A 20,824-nucleotide genomic window follows, 5' to 3' on the forward strand; every position below is an offset into this window, starting at 1 on the left:
TAAAAAATGATAAAATAATTTTTTACTGTAGTTTAGGCCTTTTATCCACAAGTTTCCTACGCCCCATGAGGCCTTGCGTCAAAAGTGGGCGCGACTTCCGGTTTGAAGTAAACAAAGCGCTACTTGACATGCTTGACACTCGTTCATTCAACAGTTGACAGTCATTCAAGTTATAGCGATCCAAACTAGCTAACGATGTGGGAACACAACCTCAACGAAATTCAATAGGGTTAAATAACAGTACCTTTACCCTCCACAGTAGTTGATTGGGAGTATTATAATAACATTATTAATAATCAATACACATCAAGGCATGGTGACAGACAGTTGTGCGAGCTGACAAACAATTAAAATAAAAAATACACACTTAGTCATTGTGCTTTGGAGTTTATTCAAAATTATAAATGAATGTGCTGCTTGAATACATTAACTGGCACATTTGGTATTCTGTCAACACAGGCTTTGATCCTGAGTTTAGGTGTAACATCAGTAGCGAACAGTCAATCACATGCTGATAGAGTTTATAGAATATTAAGAATTTAAACAAATGTACACAGGAAGATTCGTCGTCTTTTGGGAGGTGATGGAAACTACAGTCGTTGGCAGGATCACTCTGATTTCATTTTCAGCTTATGTTCAAAACAATCACGTTTAAGCCACTGAATTAGTTTAGTCCGGTTATACATACAACCGCGAACAGCACATGTTGTCCTTGAGCTCCGTAACGACATCTCTCATAAAGATTTGCGTCTTTAAATAGTAAAATAATTCTCCGAAAAACAGCTAGCCTCTTCGCTAACTAACACACAAAACACCATTGGAATGCTACTTCCGCCGCCTTCACCCACTTTATTTTTTACAGGAGCGCCCCTCGGAAACTTGTGGATAGTTTAACTTTTAAGTTAAACTATAAAAGGCCTAAACTATAGTAAAAAATGATAAGGAAAAACATTTTTTTTCGTGCGTTCGGCCAATCACCGAACACTAACGTCACTGGTAGTTCCTATAGTGCTGGTTTAGACTGAGTTTGAAGTAGAAACTAAATTAGTTCCTCCAAAAGGAGTTCCTAGAACTAAAATCGTTCCTAGTTCCTCGAACAAAAAACGGGTACTTGCACCAATACTTCTGGGAACTATGAAAAGGTTCCTCTGGTGTGAAAGCCCCTATTGTAGCCAATCACTGACATATGTTGAGCTTGTGAACGCAATGGTCAACAGTGCTCAAAATGCTAGTGGGGAAATGCTGGTATAGTCACATTTTTTTAAATGTAAGTACCGCTACTTTTGACAACACTATGCTAGATAAGGGTAAATTTGTTAGAGCTGCAATCAGAAAGTTTATATTGTAATGTTGTAGTGTTCTATTTTTTTTAAACATATATTTTTGTTTTCATTTCATGTTAAAAATACCCGTTTTTCTAACCCATACATGCTTAAACAGTTGCCTGATGGGCTGAATGAGCCCTTCTCAGATCACTGCAATTGCCTCTATAATCCTGTACAGTAAAATAAATAAGAGGGATTCGGGACGGAGTTTGAGACTGGGCGTGACGTCATGCGCGTTCGCGCTCGCCTGGCTATGTGTGGCAGGTTTGTGTATTCTCCGTATCAGCGAAGACAACTCGAGCGACAAAACTTCCGACAAAACAAAAGTAGAAGATGGATTCAAAGAGACCGGCTTGTAGTTCGTTCCAAACCCCAATGCGAACTCCATGTAAGACAAAGAAAGTCTAGTGCCAGGCGTCGGAATAAGACGAGAGTCAACATCGGGAAGGCTTTCAACAAACGGAGAGATCTCCGGTCGGCTCTAGGGCTCAAACGGGTCCTATACAAAGTAATAACTTGTTCATGAACGTGTTTCCATAATAATACCAGTAAACACATAAAACAGTTCAACATGGCGATAGATGGAAATAAAAAACAAAGTTTTCTACTACCCCTGTTTTCCCCTCACACACATAAGTGTGTAATTTACTCAAATGCCTTTCCTTTCATATATTTAAAATGACTTGCAGATTTATAATTGTATTATCTCTGAAGACATTATGACTGTAGCAATAGATCTGTGCGGCTGATGCTCCTTTGGTTATGAGCAGCTCCATGAGGGTGCAAACCTCTGGTTGCAGTTCCGCTTGTCGCCAGAGGGGGCGTAGTTCTGCAAAAACTCAGAGACTTGTGCAATGCACCTTTAAATGTAACCAAGTCGCATTGCATACAATGTTTTTGTCTGACTTTTTCGGCCTCTGACTGTTTTCGCTGAATTGCTGAAAGGCCACCTCTGGATCACAGCAGAACATCACTAAGACATCTCTTCCTAATGTCAAATCACCTTTATTTATATAGTGCTTTATACAATACAGATTGTTTCAAAGCAGCTTTACAGTGATAACAGGGAAATAATGCATTTGGGCTGATGTTTGATTCAGTTCCGCTCGAATTATTAAATGACTTAATTTCATCTATAAAGCAGTTCTGCAAAATATTGTCATCATCCAGTTGTTCAGTTCTCGTACAACAGCGTCAGCACAGTCGGGTCAGTAATATTGTTTAATATGAATTGATTCCTAGTCTCATTATTTTCTGTTGTTTGTGGAGTCCATGCGATTTGTTATTTCTAATTTCATTATGTGATTAATTTTGAAAGGTTGTTCTGAGAATGTGACTAAAAGCAAAAGTAACAATTAGGAAGTGAAGTTATTCAGATGAATGGCATGGCTGTTTGTTGTGGCATTTTAAATGGCACTCGTACACAAACGCGTGCACAATTAAACAGTGTTTAATGCGGTAACACCAGAGAACATCTGTGACTTGAAATGAAACTTTTTAATGTGAGGTTGTACCATGAAATCCTAACTCAATATACAAAAACAGGATTTTAAATGGATCAAGTGAACAATCTCATGTGTCCTGCTTACATTGAAACTCAAGTTGTCCGGAGGAAATGCACTACAGAGTCGTGTCAGAAAACAGATAAACAGCATTACACACAGCCTAGCAAAATGTTTGTATTGTGTGGCGCGAGGGTTAATATTCCAGCCTCTGACAAACAGAAACAGGGGCCAAATATGGTCATAGAAATCCAGCTAATGCGAATTTCTCCGTTTTTCGCTCTTTGGTTTAAGAGCCGTCATGATTTGTCACACTCGGCAGTATTTAGTTAAGACTAGAGAGCAGTTCCTGAAGTCATTTCACAACTGGGTTTGAAAGTGTAGTTACTCATGTTATATACTCCACAATGTATGATTGCAATTTTAAATCTGGCTCAAAAACTATTGAAGGGATTTGAATGAATGTGATTAAAACCTTTATTTAACTGTTTTTAATGTGCGTCACATTTGCTCCAGCCACTAAATGTTCGAAGTGCACTTAAAATAAAATGATTTTCTCTCTAAATATGATTAATTGATTATATTTAAATCATTTTTGATCTTTATGCTAAAGCTAACTCATGATGCTTCTGGTTTATGACTTACTGCATATACTGGTGTACATCGTGTCTAGTGTAACTCATTTATACTACAGTAATTTGAGCCATCTTTTGTTTGTAATCATATGTATACTAGTTTTTTGTAAACCTGTACCACTAGTAGTCTATACTAGTTTAAATAATCTTTTGTTTGTATTATACTAGTTTTTTTTTAATCATCTTTTGTTGGTATGTTTATTAGTGTCATGTTATACATACTAGTTTAAACTATATTCATTCATCTTTTCTTTGCAAATATATTAGTTTTAAGCATCTTTTTTAAGGTATGTTTGCTAGGTTTAATCTTTTTTCATAATGGTATGTATACTAGTTTTAATCATCTTTTGCACGTTGCAGCATAGCTGCGAAAACTAGCATAGCATAAACTAGCATGCTAGTTTGTTACTTCATAACGATATGTATACTATATTAATTTCACTAAACGTTTGTTTACGACTGTATACTATTAGTTTAAATCGTTTATTTGTAGCTATATTTGTGACTTTAATGGTAAAATACTGTAAAAATGTGACTGCAAAAACCTGTTCATTATTTAACAGTAAGTTTCCTTACTGTAGTATGCGCGTATGTCTCATCACCACCGGTTTTTAGTGGTTGTCAGTGTCATCTGCCAGTGTTTTTTTCCCCATAAATCTCACTTTTCTTGGAGTTTTATTAAACATATGTATACGCAGACAACATACAAACTGCAAACAAGTTATTGTGCAATGTGTTGATGTTCATAATGGAGAACCTGAAATTGAACAAGAAACATGCCCAGACAGCAAACTGACATTGAATCAACGTGGAAACAACGTCTCTCATGACATTGAAACAACGTTGATTTGCTCATCGAATTAACGTTGAACCAACGTCAGACGCGGCATTCTTCAAAGCTAAATGAAATCGAAAATTGGTTTGCTTTCATAACGTTGAAACAACGCGTTGATTTCAAGTTGATTTTCCGTTAGTTTTGAAAGAATGACGCGTCTGACGTTGGTTCAACGTTAATTCGATGAGCAAAACAATGTCAGATCAACATTGTTTCGATGTCATATTTCCACGTCGATTCAATGTCAGTTTGCTATCTGGGTGGACAGTTTAACAGTTCATTTCAATCAATTTGTAATAAATCTTAGTTGACAGAGAGATTGGTCTGTGGTTCGTGAAATATATTATAGAATTGCTTTTGTGGAAATCTGCTCTGTAAGTTTCGCAGCTTTCATGCATTTGCCTTGGCGAACAAAATTGGAGAAGAGAAACAAGTCATCTGCTTTTACGGTTTGTGTGTGTGGTGTTGAATACTTCAATAACTGCTTGTTCTCCTGGAATGAGAGCAGAAGTGTGTGCATGTGAATGAGTCAGTGGTGTTTTCTCCTCTCCTCTCTGTGTGAGGGTTGACTGCGACTCAAAGAGGAAGGCTTGTAGTATTACGGCACCGTTGCTTTGGCACAAGCCAGAGCGTGTGAAGCTATTTTAAGCCGTGATTTAGCCTGACTCACTCAAAATGACAGATTTTGTTTGAGAGAGAAAGAGCTAAATTGTCAATCTGGTGTGTCAGAACTGACGGGATACATGCTGGAAATTCCTGCAGCTCAAAGCGTCCGGATTCATTTGCAGCTCTCGCAACTTCCCGGAATCCGCTCTCATTTTTTCCCAAGGAGATTTAGTGTGTGTGTGTGTGTGTAGGCGTAGGTCGAAGGTTTCAGATCACGGGTCGTAGCTCTATTCTCTCTTAATTTCCAGATGAACATTCTTAGCTAATCCCAGTAGAACAAGAACATCGTCCCCCTCTTGTTTCCCTCTCTTTCTGCTCAAACACACACCGGACGACATTCATGAAGTGTGTCATGCACTGGCACAAATGATGATAAAACATTAATTTCCAAACTTTTTGAGTGGTATTTTATTTATCTGTAAAGAAAATTGTTGGGTTTTGTTTCAGTATGAGAGTCCAAATCACAGTTTATTGCTCGGTGTAAAATCTTACATTTACTTTTATTCATATAGCAGACATTTTTATGAGCAACTCACACATGAGAATAATGTAAGCAGAAGTGATCAATTCAAGCTACTGTACAACATTTAAAGTATAAAGACATTATACAGGCACAATATAAACAGTAACGGAGATTTTGGAACTTGTAAACGTTTCTAAAGACGTGATGTAATTGTTATGTGATTATATAAAGAAGTTTTGTTGCTTTGTTTGTGTTTCAGGACTACAAAACGCCAAAGCTTACCGTACACTGTTCGAACATCAGAGAGATTCGACGCTGTAATCGCCTAGAGATGCCAGACAATATGAACACATTTGTCTTAAAGGTGAACGAAGACACACACTGGTTCATTTCATTGAAAAAAATGATAAATTGACAAGGCCGATTCATTTACACGGAAGCCCTGAACTGCAACATAAAAAAGTCGAAATGTTTCGAGATTAAAGTCGAAATGTTTCGAGATTAAAGTCGAAATGTTTCGAGATTAAAGTCGAAATGTTTCGAGATTAAAGTCTAAACGTTTCGAGATTAAAGTTGAAATGTATCGAGATTAAAGTCGAAAGGTTGCGAGATTAAAGTCGAAACGTTTCGAGATTAAAAAAGTCGAAACGTTTCGAGATTAAAAAAGTCGAAACGTTTCGAGATTAAAAAAGTCGAAACGTTTCGAGATTAAAAAAGTCGAAACGTTTCGAGATTAAAAAAGTCGAAACGTTTCGAGATTAAAAAAGTCGAAACGTTTTGAGATTAAAAAAGTCGAAACGTTTCGAGATTAAAAAAGTCGAAACGTTTCGAGATTAAAAAAGTCGAAACGTTTCGAGATTAAAAAAGTCGAAACGTTTCGAGATTAAAGTCAAAACATTTCGAGATTAAAGTCGAAACGTTTTGAGATTAAAAAAGTCGAAACGTTGCGAGATTAAAAAAGTCGAAACGTTGCGAGATTAAAAAAGTCGAAACGTTGCGAGATTAAAGTTGAAACGTTGCGAAACGTTGCGAGATTAAAGTCGAAATGATGCGAGATTAAAGTCGAAACATTTCGAGATTAAAGTCGAAACGTTGCGAGATTAAAAAAGTCGAAACGTTTCGAGATTAAAAAAGTCGAAATGTTTCGAGATTAATGGATCAATACAAAATAGTAGCTTTTTACTTTTATCTGGGCTTTCAACAAATTCTATACAGTTGCTAGTGACAGTGTTTTTGAGGTGTTTTCGTGCTTGTCTAGGCAACACTATCTGGGTTGAGAACAGTAACCGTTTCGACTTTAATTTGTAATGATTCGACTCTAATCTCGAAATTTTTCTACTTTAATCTCGAAATGCTAGATTTATTTATTTTTTATTTTTTACGTTGTGGTTCAGGGCTTCTGTACATTTGGGTGGTATTAGACCATTTTTAGATGATCAACTTTGGCCGGATCGTCATAGTGCACATCCTGTTTTCAAAATTTTTTTAGTGAAAATTTAAATTTAAATTGATATATAATTATGGAATATATACAGTTTAAACACCTTATTGAAATTTGGGGAAATCCACAAGTTTATAGGACTTTCCTGTTTTTTTAAAACACTGAAACTTTATTATTATGAATGAATATGAAATATTTCAGATTATGCTGTTTCTAGGTGACTAATCAAATGTAAGTAAATGACTATTATTGATCAGATGACTTTTTGTACAGACGGCCAGATTATCTTTCTTAGAAGCTCAGGATGCTTCTTTGAACAAATCAAATCATGACAGAGAAACATGGTCATTATGTTTTACAATAAAAAAAATACATTTGAAAATTGCAAAACCCACTGTATTTGATATTTGAAAATGTGTGGTCACATAATGTTTTTGTAGATACATTATACCTGATATTAGAACGGGTTTATAAACGTGCACATACAGTATTTTCACAGTAATATACTGTATTATAAAATTTTCACAAACCGAAAAGTCTTTTTGCGAATCCAATTTCTATTTGTTGTCCCAAGTGAAAAAACATCGACCTGTTTTAATCGGTCTCAGGTTAATGCTACCTCTTGGGAGTCTCATCGTTTCAGAGCTGGAAAGGAGAGCTCAGTCTTTGATTTTTAGTTTTTGATTTTTGCTGAAGTCGTCATGATTAGTGGTCGTCGACCAAAATGGGTTTTCCTTTGGTCTATCTATGCTGATATCTAGAGAGCGAGGCGGCTGACAGCCGATATAAAGCAGATGAGGAGTTGATGGCAGCGCTCTGTGGTGTGACATGCTATTATCTAAAACTATTCAAAGTAGTTGTTATACATTTAAATAAAAGTAATTAAAATGGTGAAAATTGTGAAGATTTATTTATTTATATATGTGACTAGCTTGTTACCATTTTCTACCAGTTATTAAATTAGATTTTTTTTAAAATATATTTATTTATTTATTTGTATTTGTTTATATATATATATATATATATATATATATATATATATATATATATATGAAGAGTTCAGATGCAAAAGCCTCTAAATGCCATTTGAAATTTTCATCTTTAATGATGATTTTGATCAAGCTTGTATATTTAAGTTCAGTAATTTCACTTAAATAACAATTAATAGGTAATTATCATTGCCATTTAAGTGAAATTACTGAACATAAATATACAAGTTTGATAAAAATCATCATTAAAGAAGAAAATTTAAAATGGCATTTAGAGGCTATTGCATCTGAACTCTTCATATATATATATATATATATATATATATATATAAGTAAATCAAAATCTAAATGGTAACACTTTACTTGAAGGGTAACTAATATGACACCTTCATTATCATGACATGACATGTCTTGAATATGAAGTAAGGTTTATGCATGTTTATTTATACATAAGTCTTTCGCTCAATAATGACATTTTGAATGCAAATATGACATTGTTTAAGATGTCTTTGTTTGAAATCTTGACATAAACAAATGCCAAATGAATTTGAATTTGTCATTAAAATGAATTTAAATTTGACCAATTGAATTTGTCTTTAAAAAGTTATAATGGCTTCATGACAGCCAATGTCAAAACCAACCACCTGACAGTTTAATGTAATGTTAACCAATAAAGCTAGGTGGTTTCATAAGTTTAATAATTCATCTGCTATGTCATGTTTATGACCGGTTGTGTTGTCTTAGTAATGTCAAGACACTGACAGGTTATGATGTATTGGTTTATGTCAAGGTGTCATCACAAAGACATCTTAATGTCATATTTGCATTCTAATTGTCATTATTGAGCGAAACACAGTTGTCATAAACATGCATAAACCCTACTTCATATTCAAGACATGTCATGTCATGATTATGAAAGTGTCTTGTTAGTCTTATGCACACCCATTCAAGTAAAGTGTTACCCATATGATTATTAGTATTATTGTAGCGAATTAGTTATTTTTTCAAATCTCACTTCAAATTCAATATAAAAAAATATCGCAAAACAGGGCATGCCTTTAATCTTTGGCAAAGCTTACACAACTCGACTATGGTTCATTAACTGATGCTGAATATCACAAAAATATCAGCCAAGTTCATTTCTAAATCTTTTTTCTTCTTGTCTTCTCTCCATTTTCTCTCTCTTTCTGCTCAGGTTACTGGCCATCCACGTAGTTTTATATTTGAGGCGGATAATGAGCAGCAGGTGAGCTCCTGGACCACAGAGCTCAGAGAGTGTATCACCAGCAGGTGAGAGCAGCGCTTTCTGCATTTCAACTAAACTTACTTCTGAAGATTCCAGACATCTGCAAAAGTTCCTGACATTCCCCTACTGAGAAAACCCACTCACTTCCTCTTACATACACATACACACACACATACACGTCTGGTTTTGAGGACTCTCCATAGACGTAATGGGGTTTAGACTGTACAAACTGTATATTCTGTCCCCTTCCCTAAACCTAGCCAATATAGGAAACATTCTGCATTTTTACATTTATAACACAAAAATGTGTAAATGTGTAAAAAACACATTTTTACATTTATTACACAAAAAATTATAATTGTGTTTGATTTATTTGCGTGTTTACCCTATTGGGACCTCAATTTATATTAGGTCCCCACAGTGACACGAGTCCCCATGAGTCTGTGTGCATTCAGGTTTAAAGGAGTAGTTCACTTTTGAAAAAACTTTTGCTGATAATTTACTCACCCCCATGTCATCCAAGATATCCAAGTCATTCTTTCTTCAGTCGAAAAGAAATTAAGGATTTTAATGAAAACATCCCGGGATTTTCTCCATATAGTGGACTTCAATGGGAAACAAACGGTTCAAGGTCCAAATGAGAGTTTCAGCACAGCTTCAAAGGGCTTTAAACGACATCAGACGATGAATAAGGATCTTATCTAGTGAAACGATCAGTCATTTAATAAATAAGTAACAAAGTTTAAGTTTTATAAGCTCAAATGCTCGCCTTGCTCTGTTCTGCGATGTGCGTTCGTGACTCTCCTGTTCGAACATTAATGCATTAATGCTCCATTTAATGAACGAAATGAACGAATTGACTCAGAAAAAGATTTGTTCATTTTGATGAACCGGGATGGAAAAACATGAACACATACACGCACACACTCATGCATACAAATTTTTCATGTTTATGGGGACATTCCATAGGCATTATGATTTTGTTTTAACTATGTTATAGTTCTTACGGTATGGTTTTAATGCCGTAAAAACTATATATTCTATTCCCTAAACCTACCCATAACAGAAAACCTTCTGCATTTTTACTAAAAACATCATTTAGTATGATTTATAAGCTGCTTTCCTCATGGGGACCAATAATGTACCCAAGGATTTTGCCATCTTTATGGGGACATTTTGTCCCTACAACATTTACCAGAACTGCACACACTCACACAAAGTGTTACAAACAGCTCTATTTGAACAAGACTCAAAGAGAAATCCACAGAGTTTAGTTTCTCATGCGTTGTAGAAAAAAAATATCTTAATATAGATATCAGACTGTTTGTTTACTTGCAGACATGTCCGTATATTCCATCTGTGTGTATGTCTGTCATGGAAGGTGTGTTTGTGTGTGTGCACAAATGTTTCATTTCCTTTTATTGGTGTGAGGGTACTGAGAACTCAAGCCTGTGTGAATATATCAATGTGAGTTTTAGGAAGAGAGAGAGAGTGAGGTCTTCCTGTTATTCTGATTACTAAGAATCTCAAGAACTCGACTCAGCACATCTCACGGCCTCCTTTCTCTCCATGCCCCCCTGCTTTCTCGTTTTCTTTGCCTTGTTTGATTTTTCTGATGTTTTTTTTCTACCTTTACCCTTTTTTTTTTGCTTGTCCAAGAATTACAAGACACATTTCCTGACTCGAACCAAAAGCTTTTGTGCCGCTCTCTCCCGCAACTTCCCCAAACGCCCCTCCCTGAGTCTTGCTTCTGCTCTCTTCCTCTGTTCTTTCCTTCATTTCGTCCCTGGTTTTAAAGCGACGTTTGTTTTTCAGTCTGACACACACACAGGGGCTAGACAATGAAACTGAAACACTTGCCAGTGTACAGAAGGTTTCACGTATATGTATTTGCGCGGCCTGGTGGCCAATCATCACTGATTATACATTATATCAGTAAGAGTAGAGTGTGAGGATTAACATTTACATTACTTATTCATTTAGCTGACGCTTTTATCCAAAGGGACTTACAATTGCTATATATGTCAGAGGTCGCACACCTCTGGAGCAACTAGGGGTTAAAGGGATAGTTCACTTTGAAATTAATTTTTGGTATGTTTTAGCTTACCTCAAGGGAAACCAAGATGTAGGTGTCTTTGTTTCCCCAGTATTTTCAATTTTCATATTTTCTGTCAGTCATATAATGGAGGTCTATGGTCACCACCTCAAAGAGCATGCACAGAGAAGTCCAAATTAAACATGATTTAATGACTCGTAAATGTAAGTACACATTGATGGCCTAAGACACGAAACGAGCGGTTTGTGTGAGAAAACGAACAGTGTTTATATCGTTTTTACCTCTTGTAAACACAGCCACGTCCAAGTGATCTAAAGGCACGGGCGCTTCGGAAGTGATCTCTCTCGTGTGTACGTCACTCATTGTTTACACATAGATTTCGGAAGTTCTAAACATATTTAGATATACAGGAAATCGCAATGGACGACTATTTTGATATTTAGATCTTCACACTACCCCATAGACCTGCATTACATGACTGACAGACAAGAACGGTTTGACCTAAAAATATCAAAATTGAAACTACTGCGGAAACAAAGACACCTACATCTTGGATGCCCTTGAGGTAAGCTAAAACATACCAAAAATGAATTTCAAAGATGTTATGTTTTCAATTTTCAACATAATGGGAAATATATTAGAGTTCAGAAGAGGACCGTGCTCGTCTCGCTGGCTCATCTGTGACCAGGACAGAGAGTCTTTGTGGTGTATCGCGAGCTCTAGTATCGATATCTCCACATAGGAGAACCGCAACCAAAGCTGTCCTGTCTAAAAGGGATGTCCCGTTACTAACCCGGAGTGTATCCAAAAAACCACAGCTGCTCCACTCCACAGAGTCCATATTCATGGTTGGGATGCTATAGCCAAACGTTTGGTCACTCGTGCCGAATGTCGGTTTCATTGGTGCCAACAGTGCAAATCTTGGGCTTAAACATGTATTTTTCTCTGATGGGTTCATGTTCACTGTCTTTCCTCCACAGTCACCAGATCTCAAGATTTGTGAGCCATTTTGTCAGTAAATATGACTGACCGCTATTCTGGAAGAGGAATGGCTCAGAATCCCTCTGGTCACTGTGAAGGGCTTAAAGCGGTCATTCCCAAGACAAACTGAGGCTCTATTGGCCACAAAAGGAGGCCCTATATATATGAAGAGTTCAGATGCAAAAGCCTCTAAATGCCATTTGAAATTTTCTTCTTTAATGATGATTTTTATCAAACTTGTATATTTAAGTTCAGTAATTTCACTTAAATAACAATTAATAGGTAATTATCATTGCCATTTAAGTGAAATCACTGAACTTAAATATACAAGCTTGATAAAAATGATCATTCTAGAAGAAAATTTTAAATGGCACTTAGAGGCTTTTGCATCTGATCTCTTCATATATTTAACATGTTTTATATTTATATTTATATATATATATGTATACAAAACTGTTTTGATTATTTTATCGAAATTTTACCCAAAATTTAATTAAAAATGCAAATAACTTTCTATTTAAGCACATTTAATACGTGCGACAAAAGTGTAGTAAGTGTTTTAGGGCCTCTTATGGATCGCAAAAAAATTCAAATAAAAAAAAAAATTTCTAAATATTTTATGTGACCCGGTGCGTTTGTTTTAGAAAGTTTCGCTTTTTTAGTCAAGTCAAGTCAAACTTTATTTATAGAGCACAAGTTTAACACAACCGTAGTTGATCCAAAGTGCTTTCCAGTACAATAAAATAATTCAATCAAATAAAAGAAATAAAATAAAAAAGAGATAAAATCAAGTAGCAAAACATTTGGTGCATCAACGTATACAACCGACTAATTTAAAAATAAATACATGACCTTATTCGAACGCAAGAGAGTAAAAATAGGTTTTTAAACTGGATTTAAAAGCAACCAAAGATGGAGAGGTCCTGATGGTTCAAGGTAAACTGTTCCAGAGCTTTGGCGCAACAGTCATCAAGTCATCAAACAATGTGGACGGACCTTTGCATATGTGATGTGACTGTGGGACATTGTGGGACCTCTTCATCATGCGATTAAAGAACTTCATAGATGTTTATGAGTGTGTGTGTGTGTGTGATTCCAGGTCAGAGAGTGTGGATGGAGAACCGTTTCCTGTTAGTGACTCGCTGAATGCAGTTCGCAGAGGGAGCACAGAGCCCAGCGGCCAGGGTGAGTCACGTACACACACACACATACACGTTCTCTCTTCCTGTCTTCTGTTTTTCCCTCTTATTTATATTAATGCAAGTACTCTTAACAGCTTCAAAAGCATTTGTTGTCAACTCGATTGAAACAGATCTTAATAACTGGCGTGAACAATGTTTATTGTTCATGTAATGTTTTAGTTATACATATCAGTTGAAAGATGTGATTAAAAGACATAACATCAAAAGACATAACATTGATCTCAAAGACATAACATTTGAGATGAAACTATTTTGCATGATAATCGACGGCTTGCTTTAGGTAGAAAATGAGATGCGAGTCATATTCAGATGTCTCACTGTGTGCCTCCACAGGCTCTCTGGGATTTGGGCTCACAGAGCACGCCTACAACAAAACGGATCACTTCCTGTCCTCTTACCCATGGTTCCATGGGCCCATATCACGTGTGCGGGCTGCCTACCTTGTACAGCACGCCGGGGTCAGCGGTCATGGGAACTTCCTGGTGAGACAGAGCGAGACACGGAGAGGAGACTATGTCCTCACGTTTAACTACCAGGGCAGAGCAAAGGTAATGAACTCAACATCACCATTATCATGAATATTATTTTCATTAGGGATCTTCAGTATATCAGTGACTAAATGGGTATTGCTCAATTTTGTGTTTTAAAGTATTGTTATTAGGGCTGGGCAATGATTAATGGCATCCAAAATAAAAGTTTGTGTTTACAATAATATATATGTGTGTGTAATGTGTATAATTATTTTGTATATAAAAATTCACACACATGCTTGTATATATAAAAAAAAAATGGTTGTTAATATATAAAATATTAATATTTATATTTAATATAAATATATATATATATACAGTATATACATGCAAATATTTGTTCAATATATATACATGCATTTGTGTGTATTTCTATGTACAAAATAATTATATAACTACACACGCACATATATTATGTAAACACAAACTTTTATTTTGGATACGATTAATCGCAATGAATCGTTTCCCAGCCCTAATTGTTATTATTTTATATATTGTATTTAAGATTTTTTTATTTTTTTATTTTAAAGGCAAAAGCAAATAATATCAGGGCTTATTATTATTGAGCGTTTTAAAAGCATTAAACAATTATTAATCTTTTTTTTTTTTTTTTTACTGAACATTATACTGTTTTGTGAAACACACACAGACTCAGAAAAGCCAGAATTTCTTTTATTTAATTTATATTTTCAATTTAATTTATAAAACTTTATCCCACAATGAAGTGCATCTCTGTTTTATTATTATTAGACATTTTACACAAATTTTAAATAAAAACGCAAAATAAATGTCTTTTCTATTTAAGTGCATTTAATATTTTATTAATTAAAATAATTACATGTACTTAAATTTAAATGCATTAAATTCATATAATATTGAAACAATTATATTCACTTCAGTATAAATACATAATTTTAATGTAAGCATTTTAAAATGATTAAAATAACATTTTCTATGTTTATGTCAGTATTTATAATGTATTTTCCACTGTTTTTCTTCCTTTGCAGCATTTACGCCTATCTTTAACCGAATGGGGTCAGTGTCGTGTGCAGCATCTGCGTTTCCCATCAGTCACGGACATGCTGAATCACTTCCGCAACTGTCCGATCCCACTGGAGTGTGGCACCGCATGTGACGTTATGTTGGCCAATTATGTGCGGGTAAACCCCACTCACACAGGTGAGCCTAGAGGTATTTACACATGGAAATATATACAGTATAGCACAGCTTTTTAGCCGGTTCAAGCTGTGTAGTGTGAAACCATGCACTGTTAGAATGCCATTACTAGATGCTTAACAACCGACAGCCAATCACATGCCTCATATTCTCGTGCTTTGCACCGTCACAGAAACACACAGAAACCTTTAAATGGCGACGTAAAATTGATGATTATCTTTATAGTCCATTAGTAATGTCTGCTAGAGGACAACAGATCGCAGTTGATCTTAGGTGAGAATGAAATCAGATGTGTATCAGTTTATTGATCCGTCCATTATGTCTTAAAGTGACAGTATCCTATAGAAATGTGCTGCTGACTGTCATTTAATGTGAATTAAACAACAAAACACATCTTTAACAAGGATTAATCTATATTTAATTTATACAGTGAACTCTATAGTGTTATTTTACAATTTACCGATTACATTTCTGTTCCTGTAACTGTATTATAATGTATATATGCCTGTAAGTGGTGTAAATGTTATTACTGACTTTTATCTTTAATGTTAAATTATTAATTTTTTGCTGTGGTATCGATGTACTTAAAGTGGTCTTTAAGTAATAAATGAAAAGCAAAGTTACACCCCCCCCCCCTTTTTTTTTTTTTTGCTGATCCGAAAAAATTATCCAATCCGTGACTCCAAAAATGTACTATGATCCGAAGCGTGGGTTTAGTGATCCATTGCAGTGCATAATATTAGTGCTTTTATATAAACAGGTCGCACACGTCTCTCCTCCAATCAATAACAATGGCACGCAAATATGCAAATGAGGACATTAACCCAGGGTTTGGGAATGTACAGTGTGAAAAAACCCAGGATTAATTTTTAACCCCGGGTTAAATTATGAGCATTGTGAAACATGGAGGAATGCTATTAATAATGCTTAATGCAAGCAATATAACATAAGTGGCGCCACATGGAGTTCTGGATGGGGAAAAAAGTCACTTAAGCATCATTTTGCACATGCAATAAAGTGCAACAGATGTTTTCTTAGTAGACGACTTGATTTGAATCACTTCTGAGTCATTTTTATAGCGTGATGTAAACCATCTGATCGTAATTGTTATTGGCCAACTGGCAAGTAAACACGTTTGATTTATTCACCAAAGCCAGTTTTTTTCACATATTTGGTGCTGTGCGAAAATTAATTTTGGGCTTATGTGTAATGTAATGTGTGTAAACCACATTAAATAGCATAATAAAAATGTTTAAATAATCTTCATAATCATACATCGTTTAAGTGTCAATAACAAAGGCGATATTTATTGCAGTGTTAAAATACAATATAAAATAAAAGAGCAGTTATTGATCTGGCAGCTGAAAACATGCATGCAATTTCTTTTTTGTCTCTGATCGCGTTTCCCTCTTGTGCTTTGTGGTTTAGAAAGGTTTTAGTTGTTCTGAGAGACCTGACACAAGGAAACATGCACTCTCTCAAACACACACACGCGCATCCATACACTCGTATGCATATCATCACGACTACAGACTAACCTGCCATTAAGCCTCTGTTTCCTGCTGTCCCATCCTCACATGCTGTAATAATGTGGTCAAGCACAAACACACACAAAGCCTAAAACCATGTTTTATCACACACATTTACTGACATGCTCTATTTTTGAGTCGACTTCAAGCACACACACTCTCACTGTTATACTCTGTAAATGTGAAGACGATGCCCTCTATGGGATACAGGGAGAGTTTTATGGTTATTAAAGGAGTAGTTCACTTTAAAAAAAAAAAAAAAACTTTTGCTGATAATTTACTCACCCCCATGTCATCCAAGATGTCCATGTCTTTCTTTCTTCAGTCGAAAAGAAATAAAGGTTTTTGATGAAAACATTCCAGCTTTTTTCTCCATATAATGGACTTCAATGGGGACCAAACAGTTCAAGGTCCAAATGAGAGTTTCAGCGCAGCTTCAAAGGGCTTTAAACGACACCAGACGATGAATAAGGGTCTGATCTAGCGAAACGATCTGTCATTTCAAAAATAAATAAAAAATGAGCGATCGTTTCGCTAGATAAGACCCTTATTCATCGTCTGGTGTCGTTTAAAGCCCTTTGAAGCTGCACTGAAACACTCATTTGGACCTTGAACCGTTTGGTTCCCATTGAAGTCCATTATATGGAGAAAAATCCTGGAATGTTTTCATCAAAACCCTTAATTTCTTTTTAACTGAAGAAAGAAAGACATGGACATCTTGGATGACATGGGGGTGAGTAAATTATCAGCAAATTTTTGTTTTAAGTGAACTACTCCTTTAAATCCAAGAAATAAAATGCTCTAAAAAAAAAGTCAAAACTAAATCTATTTATGTGCAGAACTGTAGTGTACTCTACCATTCAAAAGCTTGAGATAGGTAAGATTTTTTTTTTTTTAATTATTAAAAGGCTTCAATTGTGTTTACCACTTTCTTAGTGTATTTTACATCTTACATTAAATAATTCCTCAATAGCCATACATTGCTCCCTGTATCCCATAGAGGGCATCGTCTTCACATTTACAACATTACACCCTGCAAATAGACTGACTGAATTTTCAGCATCATTACTCCAATCTTCAGTTTCACACGATCCTTCAGAAATCATTCTAATAATCTGATTTCATAACATTATTAAAAATGATTAAACCGATTTGTGCTGTGCTTTTATATTTTTGTAGAAACTGATATACATTTGTTCAGGATTCTTTGATGAATTGAATAGAAAGTTCAAAAGTATATATTTGATTTGAAATAGAAATATTTTGTACAATTATAAATGTCTTTACCGTCACTTTTGATCAATCTAATGCATCCTCGCTAAATAAAAGTATCACTTTATCGTTCAAAAGTTGTTTTTTCCTAACAAAAGTGATATTTAAAAATGTGTTATTTAGAGATATTCAGCTCTAGAATCTACTCATTTTTTTTGTTTAAATTTGTAAAAGTCAGAAAATTTATAGAAAGTAATTGGTCAAAAGGGTGTGAACTGAATTTTACAAATAAAAATGTACTTCTGAGTGTAGTGTTCATCATCAAAGGCAGATGGAGCGATTTGTGGTTCTTCATTTATGTGTTCATCAAACCTTTATGAAACCGTCATCCTTCTTTTAAAGGGATACTCCACCCAAAAATGTTACTCACCCTCAAGTTGTTGCAAAACTGTATGAGTTTCTTTCTTCTGCTGAACACAAAGGAAGATATTTTGAAGAACGATTGGAACTTTGGCACCATTGACTTCCATAGTAGAAAAAAAATACTATGAAAGTCAATGGTGCCAAAGTTCCAATCGTTCTTCAATTTTTGGGTGGAGTATCCCTTTAAAGGGACATTTCACTTTAAAATACATTTTTGATGTGTTTTATCTTACCTCAAGGGCATCCAAGACGTAGGTGTCTTTGTTTCCGGAGTAGTTTCAATTTTGATATTTTTAGGTCAAACCGTTCTTGTCTGTTAGTTATATAATGGAGGTCTATGGTCACCACCTCAAAGAGCATGCACAGAGAAGTCCAAATTAAACATGATTTAATGACTCGTAAATGTAAGTACACATTGATGGCCTAAGACACGAAACGAGCAGTTTGTGTGAGAAAACGAACAGTATTTATATCGTTTTTACCTCTTGTAACCACAGCCACGTCCAAGTGACCTTAGGGCGCGGGCGCTTTGTGGCTATGTTAACGAGGTAAAAAACAATATAAATACAGTTCGTTTTCTCACACAAACTGCTCGTTTCGTGTCTTAGGCCATCAATGTGTACTTACATTTACGTGTCATTAAATGATGTTTAATTTCGACTTCTCTGTGCATGCTCTTTGAGGTGGTGACCATAGACCTCCATTATATGACTAACAGACAAGAACGGTTTGACCTAAAAATATCAAAATTGTCTACTGCGTAAACAGACGCCTTCATCTTGGATGCCCTTGAGGTAAGCTAAAACATACCAAAAAATTAATTTCAAAGTTAAACCGAAAACTGTAATAACTGTTGCGCTGATGAAGTGTTGTGTCTGCTCCATCTCTCTAGGTCAGAGTTCGGCTGTGGGATCTCCGGTGTTGGTGCCCTTCTCCCGCTGGAGCTCAGAGCCGAGTCTGGCTCACTGTAGCCCGGATTCATGCCCTCACATGGCCCAGTCGTGTTCGCCCCCCTCAGCGCTAGTCGAGCTCCCGCACCGCACGCCCCCTTCCCTTCCGAATCGTCCCGTTCCCGTTCCCCTGCGCCGGAGCGAGTCAGTGGGCCGCAGAAACCTGCTCCGCCACCCTAACCCACTGCCGCCCCTCCTGCCCAACCGGGACTCAGACTATGAACTAGAGCCGCTGGACAGGGGGCGCAAGAGAGCCATCGACAACCAGTACATGTTCTTCTGACAGGGACGGGATGAAAAAGCGAACAAAAGAAGATCTAGCTCCCGCGAGACTCGGGGGTAACGATGTGTCTGAACGAGACCGCCAGAGCCCTGACACCTCACCATCACAGCTGTCTGCCTTGTTTATGTCTTATACAGATGTTTCACTATCAAATCTGTGTGTATTGTAGAATAACTCAAGTAGGAAGTAGATGCAGGCAGCGGCTCATGGGGATACAGAGCATTTGTTGAAGAACGTGGAATGGGAACGTTTCACGATGGCTAGTCAGTAAGTTGAACACAAACTAAACACGTCTGCGTCTACACTGGAAGTGGCCGACATTGCGACAACTTGAGGTCTGAGTCTACACTGGAAGCGTTCACAGACCAATCAGCTGCAAGCTTGAGAGCGGTAAAATGACAATAAATCATAAAATCATAAAATTGATTTTGCGTGTGATAATATTATGCTTAGTTTTCCATATGTTGGTATTCTTACAATTGCAGATGCTGCATATGGTTAAATAAATGATTACAATTAGCACATTAGACCTGAGACATCTCGAGCTGGCTTTGATATATAACGGTCAGATGTTGTTTAAACATGAACAGAATACAATTTATTGATTTTGAAATAAAATCACATCATTTTCGATGTGGCTGGAGATGGAGAAACGGGGCCGTCCGCTTCAAATGCTTTCAGTGTAGACAGCTCTTCATTATAAGCAACTTAGTTGTGTCGTGTTGCCACATGCCAAACATGTCCGATGTAGAGACTGTTGAACGTCTTAAAGATCCAAATTTAAGTTTAGTCTGGCTGCACACACACACACACTCTGATTGTTTAATTCATGTTCAGTTGTAGTAATACACAGGTTTCTATGTTTCGTGTATAAGAAGACCAAATAATATAGACCATAAGACCATATTTCGGTCGCATAGCCGAGGCCTAGATGTAGTACGTCTCTCAACACAGTCAGTCATGTCATCCTGGATTCTAGAGGTTTACAATTTAACCGACCAAAGAGGAAAATTAACCAAAACCAATCCAGCATTATAGGCGATACGTTTTGTTATGCGTAAATTGTTTTTTTTTTCCTATCTGTTTTAACACATTTGAACCCTCGTGTGTTTCATGGCTTCATAAGCTGTGGAAATATTACTTCTAAATTAACTGCTAAGAAAAATCTGACGCCATAAATAGTTGATTTTAAGCTATTGAAAAAGTCGTTTTTTAGTAAATGCATTAGAAAAAAAAAATTGCTCAACGTCTTCGGAGCTGTGTCTCCTTTGTCTCTTTAAATCGTTGTGAATGTCTTTCTTTGTGCTTAACACTACCATGATAGTCAAATCTGTATCAAGTGCAGATACCCAAATCACTTTATATCTCATTCACACATAA

At 36.0% G+C, this 20,824-nt stretch overlaps 1 protein-coding gene across 1 annotated transcript in view; it reads left to right on the top strand.

Annotated features, from left to right (window-relative positions):
• The window catches only part of sh2b3 (SH2B adaptor protein 3), a 52,709-nt gene extending 31,885 nt beyond the window's left edge, over positions 1-20,824 (top strand). Inside the window, exons 3-8 of the mRNA XM_039659603.2 lie at positions 5,686-5,790; positions 9,052-9,146; positions 13,239-13,324; positions 13,675-13,889; positions 14,879-15,050; positions 19,104-20,824. Coding sequence (XP_039515537.2) covers positions 5,686-5,790; positions 9,052-9,146; positions 13,239-13,324; positions 13,675-13,889; positions 14,879-15,050; positions 19,104-19,444 — 1,014 coding nt within the window. The 3' untranslated portion in view covers positions 19,445-20,824. The remainder of the gene's footprint in view (positions 1-5,685; positions 5,791-9,051; positions 9,147-13,238; positions 13,325-13,674; positions 13,890-14,878; positions 15,051-19,103) is intronic.

This window comes from Pimephales promelas, chromosome 4, assembly GCF_988280905.1.
Source record: "Pimephales promelas chromosome 4, fPimPro1.hap1.1, whole genome shotgun sequence".
Taxonomy (NCBI): Eukaryota; Metazoa; Chordata; class Actinopteri; order Cypriniformes; family Leuciscidae; genus Pimephales; species Pimephales promelas.